Genomic DNA, 8,521 nt, shown 5'->3' on the forward strand with positions numbered 1-8,521 from the left:
ATTGCAGGAGGAACTCACATAGCAGTACTCCACCATACAAAATCAGCTATGGGGAAAGGCCAACACAGGTACCCCCATTTTTTACCAAAAGGGTCACCAAGATGCTCTCTGCCATGTGGATAGGTTGTAAATGGTAATGAAACAGTTGGAGAACGTTTAAATACAGCCCAACCACCACTAATATGTGTGGAATCAAAGAAGATGCTTGAGAGCAGTTACTCCAGGATGGGAAATACAGCTAATTTAAAATGTTCAAAGAGTGAAGCAAGAGAATTCAATTCTTTCACAGCTGCTCTACCTCTCAATGTATAATGATATAGCATTTGGGGAACAGATTCAACCCAGTAACCCAGCCTCAGACGCGCAATATGCAGGTGAGCTTCGGCTCTTTGGAGGTATAAAAATGCAATAAATAAATGAATAAATAAATGATGTCTATGGCTACAAAATAAGGTTTGTGGTCACCACTTCAAAGCTGTTCATTCTTTTTCCTCACCAACTGCTGCCTAGTGTTTAACTCAGGTTGAAATATAATAATGTAGCATTTGGGAAGAAAGATACAACCTAATAAGCCAGCACTAGAGGCCAAGATGGAGAAGATCTCCACGGCCACCATGTATTTCCCCTTGGTGCTTAGGTAGGTGGGCACAAAGGACACCCAAACACTACAGAAGACCAACATGCTGAAGGTGATCAGCTTGGCTTCATTGAAAGTATCGGGCAACTTTCTGGCAAAGAAAGCCACAGTGAAGCTGACGATAGCAAGAAAACTGATGTAGCCCAGGACAAGGTAGAACATGATGACTGGGCCTTCGTTGCATTGCACTATGATCTGCCCAATCTGGGACTGCATGTCAAACTCTGGGAAGGGGGGAGAGATTACCAACCACACTGCACAGATACCAGCTTGAATAAGAGAGGGGAGAATGATGACTGATAAAGCCAGCCTCTTCCCAACCCATTTTCTCATTCTGTTTCCGGGCTTTGTGGCCATGAAGGCCAAAACCACAGTGATGGTTTTGGCCAACACACAAGAAACTGCAATGGAGAAGACAATGCCAAACACAGTTTGCCTCAGAAGGCAGGTCACCATCCCAGGCCTCCCAATGAACAAGAAGGAGCAGAGGAAGCAGAGCAGCAGAGAGCAGAGCAGGGCACACGTGATGCTCCAGTTGTTGGCTTTGACGATGGGAGTATTTTGATGTTGAATGAAGCTCCACGACACCACAGCTGTGATTACAGAAAGGAAAAGAGCCGAGGAAACAAGAACTGCCCCCAAAGGCTCCTCATAGGATAAGTAACTTATGTCTTTAGGAATACACTGATCCTGGTTCTTGTTTGGATACTGATCTTCTGGGCACTTCTCACATTGGTCTGCATCTGAAAGTCATGAGAAAAGTCTCAGTATTCCCTGTTCTTAGTTGACGTCTACTAATTTTAATGGTGACAAACAAAATTATTTTGTTCTTTAAGCACCATTATTGGGCTTAGACAACAAATGTGTAGTATTCAATTTTACCTTCACATTATTATTATTATTATTATTATTATTATTATTATTATTATTTAAATTTATATACTGTCCCATAGCTGAAGCTTTCAGGGCAGTTTACAAAAGTTAAAGTAATGGTAATACATTCCAATAAACACAAACACACAAACACACACACACACACACACATGACAGAATTACAGTAGACACACATTTTTAAAGTTCTGGTACATTTTCCATGTGAATCGAGATGCCTTCACTTACCTATGATTATTGAAATCATTTCTTTAGCACATTGAGGACAATCGTAGCAACAGATTTGTTGTCCCTGCTGGATCAACATGCTCTGTCCAGGGTGGCAGCTCTTGACACAGGTAGAACTGGGCAGCATCTAATGGTAACCACAAGGAAGGACATTTGGCTAAGCTAGTTTGTCCTCATTGCTCTAATTCTCAATTACACCTTTTTTGCCTTGGAACATTGAAACACCTTGTGACCAGCATCTCAAAATGTGAAGATGTCAAGGATGTACCACCTGAGAAAAACCCATCACCATAATTCTTGGTGATAATTCATCTCACACACCTTGTCACTCACTCTCTTCCCCAAACACACAGATGGACAACTCACTCACTTGCTCTATCTTTTCAGGGGGTGTTGAGGACTGGGGCTTACTGGACCTAATTCTCACAACCAACTAGAAGAAGAAGACAGGTGAATTTACAAGCACTACTTTGCTGGTTCACCTGGTGGCTCTCGGGTAACTGAAAGGTGGTAATAATGGCAATACTATAGATGAAAAGGAGTCGCCATTCCCATGGCAAGAAGACTAGGCCCACAAAACCCAAGTGATCCTCAACTGTTGGTGATGGCTTTGTAAGATCTAATCTCATGATTTTTATCTCTGAAACTAGAATCATCACTCCGATTCCAAAACTTCTTCATTTATCACCCATACCACCACTTCTGAGTTGCATATTGTCCACTCCATCATTACAGTTCATTATCCCAGTGATGCAGTTTATTCCATTGTCTGTGCCTCTGAATCCCAAATAGCATGTTCTTCCTTGAGTGTACAGAAGGCCAAGTCCATGCATGTATATTGCCTTCATATAAAATCTGAATTGTTCGAGTGAACAAAAGAGTGTTGAGTTTCTTCCCTTCTAAGTGCATACAGATGTTATCTATTCCATGCAAGAGCTTTGGGTACTATTAATCAAAGCTGGGTGCACCTATGGGAAGTAGACTAGGGATCCAACGCTGATGAAGAGTTTCTAATAGTCATGAGGGTGTTGGGGCCATAAGAAGAGTTATCAATATTTTAATAACTATTAAAATAACTCCTTTGCTGAGGGAACTGCACTGGCTGCTTATTTGCTATTGGGCCAAGTTTAAGGGTTCTTTTTATTAGCATCAAAGCCCTAAACAACTTGGGACCAGGATACTTGAGAGAGTGCGTTCTTCCTTCCAACCTGCCTGGTCATTGAGGTCATTAGAGAGCATGCTTCTGTTGGTTCCACATGGATCTACGGCCCAGTTGGAGTTCACCAGCAGAAGAGCCTTCAGTGTGGTGGCCCCTTTTCTTTGGAATTCCGTGCCTCTAGTGTTCAGGCAGGCACCAACACTTTGATGCTTTTAGTGCCTCCTGAAAACAGCTCTTTTCCAGAAAGCATTCCATAACTGACCAGCCACCATTTTTATTGGTATTCAGTTTTGAAATGAACAATTTTTATATGCTGTTTTCATCTTTTAAAAATCTTTTTACTGTTTTTAATTATTATTTTCACCACTCCGGAATCTTTCTTAGATATGGAATGGTATATAAATATTGTAAATAAATAAAAAAACATATCCACTTGATAACAGCGTATGTGTGACTTTGGCTCTGCACTATTGAGCATCATTTAAAATGTGTGTGTGACGGGGGAAGGAAATAATGTGAAACATTTGAATTATGCATTCTGAAGCAGCTAAAAAGCATCACATTCCTATATATCTGAGATCCAAATACCTACAATTTAGCGGCTCCAAAAATGATTGTAACTTCACAAGCATTTTAATATGAATGGACCTAATACCCACTTTGCAAACTAATCTGCAAATGGGGATACAATTATCCTTTATTTTTCACTCTGCTCCAAATTTTGTGTTGCAGTCCTCCAATCAAAACAGTGTGTACAGAAATGTATACATTCATGAAAACAGCATACAAAAAGTCATAGTGGGGAAAGTTGTGTCAAATATGTGCAAAAAATGCCTGAGAAAGTGTTAATATTACAGGAAACAAAATAGATTCATCCGTTCCTAATCCCAACAAGTCAGATTGAGAACACCTCAACATTAAAGGCAAATTGCCTTGCTTACCCTTGGCTTTGTGCTTCCTTCTTCTTTTGCATGATTGTTATGGGCTGCACTAAATCGTTGCAGAGGGTAACCATGTGATTTGAATAGTTCCCCTGTAAGTGTGCTCCATTCAGTTCCATAGTGACAGCACCATCTAGTAGGGGATGAATCCCACATTTTTTGGATATTATCATATTAAAAGTGGTTTTTTTCATAGCGGAATTTTCAGGAAATAGCTCGGGAGACATCCTGGTTGTTGCCGACATCATGTAATTGACCCTCAAACATCCCTGAGTGTCCAATTTTGAGCGTGAAATAAATCACTCACTTAGTGGAGCCCAAAGGAGACATGAGGTGGCATTCCATTCTGTCTTTTCATGCACACATAAAAAATAAATATTCTCCAGATAATATTTAACTTAATAAATCACATTATTGGGTTTGTGTGTGTGTGCGTGTGCGTTGCCCAGGGTGAGGGGAGAGAATAACAAGCATACTTTGAGAAATAGGCATCTCTGACATATTTGAACATTATACAGGCTATGCTCATTGATGATGATGATGATGAATGAAGAGGAGGAAGTAGTATGTAAGTAACACCCACCTGCTTAAACTTGGGGTTCCATGTAACAGCACTTGCATTGATTTTGAACTCTTTGCCTGCAGGAGCTTGAGGGTCCATCTCTCCAACTCGGACTCTCTGGAAGGATTGGTTGGGAAATGTGACCAGGTTGATGATATCAAATCCACTTGCAAGGTCCCACTTCTCATCGAAGGATATTTCTTCCTTTGCACTATTGTTAAATCTGATGTTCCTGAGAAAAGAGTGAAGCTAGATTGCAAGGAAACAAACGGACAAAAATACAAATTAAGGCCAATCTTGGGGAAAGGGTTTGCATTCTGTCTTTGAAATTTTGCCAAGTTGTGTCCTGAGTATCATTTCTCAATGTATCAGTACTGCCTGGCATAAATCTACAAGAGGATGTACTTTACAGAAATACCACTTTTATTACAAAAAATTCTATCCAAAGGCAGAAGGCAGATCAATTCTAAAACTAATGTTCCTAGCCTGCGCTTGGGTTGCCTGACCATTGGAGGGCTATTGTTGGTGAGGCGGGAGGGGTTGAGGAGATGTTCCTCAAGCCCTAGCATTGGTGGGGCTTTGTGGTGACACTGGCCAGAAGAGGGGCTGATGAGGCTATTTTAGCCTTTGGGGACCCTCATCCTGCCCTCTTTGAAGCATGGCTGCCGGCAGAGAAGCTCCCAGCAGAGCAATTCCTAAGCCATGGTCAGGCTGCTAGTGTTTTTGCAGCAAATGCTAGTGAATGTGTTTAAGCCATGGTTATGTAACCACCAGGGTTAGTATTGGGTTCACATGATATGCTAAGACATAGTTCACATAGCATGCTAAGCCTTAATTTTCAGCTCAAAATGCTTAACAACCATGGCTTAGCATATCTTCTGAACAGGGTCAAAGAGATGTAGAGGTGTATGTCCACCACATACTAATGGCTCTGATGTCCAAACCCCTGGATAACCAGCAGCTTGCCATAGATATTAAAATGCATGAGGGACAAGATGGTCACCTGTAAGATGATCTAGAGCAACTTTCAAGGGCACAAGCAGAAAGCAACCGGGACAACCTCTTGGAACTGACCCTGCAACAACTATCTGAACCACACTTCAGCTCCCAGCTTACAGAATTCGTTCAGAAGGATAACTTGGTTAATACTACAATAAGCCATTGAGAAGGTTATACTCCCATTACCTCTTTCCAGCCCTTTCATTATGGTAATGAAGGCTGAACCAAACCTGAAGCTGGATTTAAATGGTTTTAGACAATGATTTTATTTTCATTCAAAGGAAGCTGGAATTGGACAGTCCCCTTGATTTTTATATAGATTTTTGCTCCCCCCTTTGTTTTTAATGGTTCTACATTATTTTATGTTTTATGATTATGTTTGATAGCTGCAGCTACCTGCCACGGCTGAACGTTCAGGAGGCTCCACTTCCCCCCATCTCCCATTGCTCTCATCAGGGCTCTCGATGAATCCATGGCATGGAGAGCATGTGCTACAGCATAAACAGCATTGTAGATACTGTAACTCCGTCCAGACATCCCCATTTCAAACCAAGGTCCAGGGAGTCTTCCCAGCTTCTCCTCCCCAGTGCAGCTTTCCTTGTTTGGCACATAAAGTTTATATTGTGGGAGCGAACAGAGAAACGTACTAATCCAGAACTGCTGGATGAAATAAATCGTTGACTGAAATGGATTGATGCTCTCAAGAAAGTCCTGAAATCCTGGCACCAGATTTGTATGGAATGTAAATGACAAGGTGCCATTGAAAGTCCTTGTGGTGAGCATTGCCCCATTGGATACAGCAGTGAAATCCCATTGAGCAGTTATGATCCATACCCTTTCCAATGGGCGCTTTTTAAAGAACTCAGCTGAATACAAAACCATTCGAAAACCCTCCACAGACTGACCATCCCCATACACAAGGATCACATTGATGTCACTCAAAAAGAGGGTATTACTAATTGGGAGCAATTTTTCTTGGATTATCTTATTTGGTAAATGTGGTGTCACTGTTGGGATCACTTGAGTCCAAGCAATGCAGATAGTGTTCTGCAGGAGCCTTGGTCTGAGGGTCTGAAGGAAAGTTTCTCCGCTGTCAACCTCTGAAACAATGAGGCCAATCCAGTTCCATCCAAAATGCTTGAGCAGCCCAACAATCCCGACATACTGAGGATCTTCATTTGGGACCATCTGGTAGAAAGAAGGGAACTGAATTTTGTCACTCAACACTGGATCAAAGGAGCCATAGCTGAGCTAGTGGGAAAGATACAATGAATGAAGGAATGAATGAGTGAATGGCATTCATTTTTTTCTTCAATGGAAACTGACACTCGACATGCGAAGGAAATGTACTGGATTTTAAAAGCTCAGTCAACTAATTTGGCAGTTTTCATATTTGAGACCTAAACCATCATTTTTCCTTTGCGTGGGAGTACAGATGTACAAGTCACTTCTTCTGTGAATACTGTTTTGTCACTAAGCTTTACCCCCTCTCAGATCCCTCCCCTTCATCGACCCTGTTCAGATGACATGCTAAGCCACGGTGGTTAAGCATTTTTGAACTCAACATTATGGCTTAGCATGCTAGGTGATGTATGTCTTAGTGTGCAATGTGAACCAAAACTAACCCTGGTTTAAACCAGTTACAGTGGCTTTCCAACCCCAATTAACACTTGCTTCCTCTGTGCCACAAGAGTGTCGGCGAGTGAATGAGCCTTTGTGTGTTTCTGTCTGCCTATGTGAGTTCCCTCATAAAATGAATCATTACATGCCTTGCATGCCAAAGGTCCCACATTTCATTAACACCCGTTCCCCAAACTTCAAGATATCTGAAAGTGTCCTCCGTCTCCTCCCCCTTCCTTCCTTCCTTCCTTCCTTCCTTCCTTCCTTCCTTCCTTCCTTTTAGCCCACATTGTTGAGAACACCAACACCAGCCAATTTTGTAAAGGCACCTTCATAGAATCATAGAATCATAGAATAGCAGAGTTGGAAGGGGCCTACAAGGCCATCGAGTCCAACCCTCTGCTCAATGCAGGAATCCACCCTAAAGCATCCCCGACAGATGCTTGTCCAGCTGCCTCTTGAAGGCCTCTAGTGTGGGAGAGCCCACAACCTCCCTAGGTAACTGATTCCATTGTCGCACTGCTCTAACAGTCAAGAAGTTTTTCCTGTCAAGTATTTTTGAATACCTCTTCAAAAATTCAAATGAGCCTCAAGCCCGCAAAGTTAGCCTTCCTCTGCTCTACACACATACCTGTGGAATCTTGAAGATATTTAAGATGTTGGCCATCTGGATGGATGTTTGGGAGTTGATCCCACCAAGGGCAGCCATGGGTTCCTCTCTCCTGTTACATTTGTAAGTAGAAGGATTCCTCAGTCCTCTGAATAGCAGATCCAGAGTGGTCCAGTAAGTCCTTATTGCATTGAAAGCATTGTCATAGATTTTGGCTCCCAGTGTGCTGTTGGGTAATAACTTGGCATCTTTATTGATCTCACTCATGGCAAAAACAAAAGCAAGGACATGCTGGTAGTTTTTAGGGATCACCCTGCAAGAAGATTTGAATGTAGACTTCGATCCTTACATCACAGAATCAAGTGTATTACAGCTTACATTATGATGTATCCATCTGTGGTGAGGGTGGGCAACTACTGGTCCTCCAAATGTGGGCCAAAACATACCACTCAGATCAGCCCAAGTCAATTGTAAGTGATCATGGGAGTTTTAGGGCAAAGTAGTAGGAAGACCATAAGTTGCCCTCCCCTGATCTGAGTAAATGAGAGGTTGCTGCAAAAATTAATTAATTAATTATTTTTTTAAAAAAACACTGCTTAGCCATACTGATGATACAAGGATAACCTTCTTAGGCAATGTAAACAGCACAGCCAGTAGGATGAAGTGGCTCCCGGGTTTGGTTTGGATACGAAAAACCCAAGTTCTTGAAACCTCTTTTCTTTTGTAAAGTTTACTAAGGCTTAATCCACACCTGGAGGCCTTCCAGGAGTGGGAAGAGATGATCATTGGGATTTGCGCTTCCGGGAACATCCCTCAGGGGCCACACATCAGCGAGTTTTTCCTGAAGTAAAGGAGGGCCATTCTGGGGTGAAAT

General features: G+C 42.0%; 1 protein-coding gene across 1 annotated transcript; it reads right to left on the minus strand.

Moving 5' to 3' along the window:
• Positions 1–469: 469 nt before the first annotated feature.
• Positions 470–7,914, minus strand: LOC134405697 (vomeronasal type-2 receptor 116-like). Its single transcript, XM_063136940.1, has 5 exons — positions 7,669–7,914; positions 6,252–6,668; positions 4,440–4,667; positions 2,123–2,189; positions 470–1,380 (listed from the first exon to the last, which is right to left on the minus strand). The coding sequence occupies exons 1-5, from the start codon at positions 7,912–7,914 to the stop codon at positions 470–472; spliced, it is 1,869 nt and encodes a 622-aa protein (XP_062993010.1).
• Positions 7,915–8,521: the final 607 nt, after the last annotated feature.

This window comes from Elgaria multicarinata, chromosome 11 (genome assembly GCF_023053635.1).
Source record: "Elgaria multicarinata webbii isolate HBS135686 ecotype San Diego chromosome 11, rElgMul1.1.pri, whole genome shotgun sequence".
NCBI lineage: Eukaryota > Metazoa > Chordata > Lepidosauria > Squamata > Anguidae > Elgaria > Elgaria multicarinata.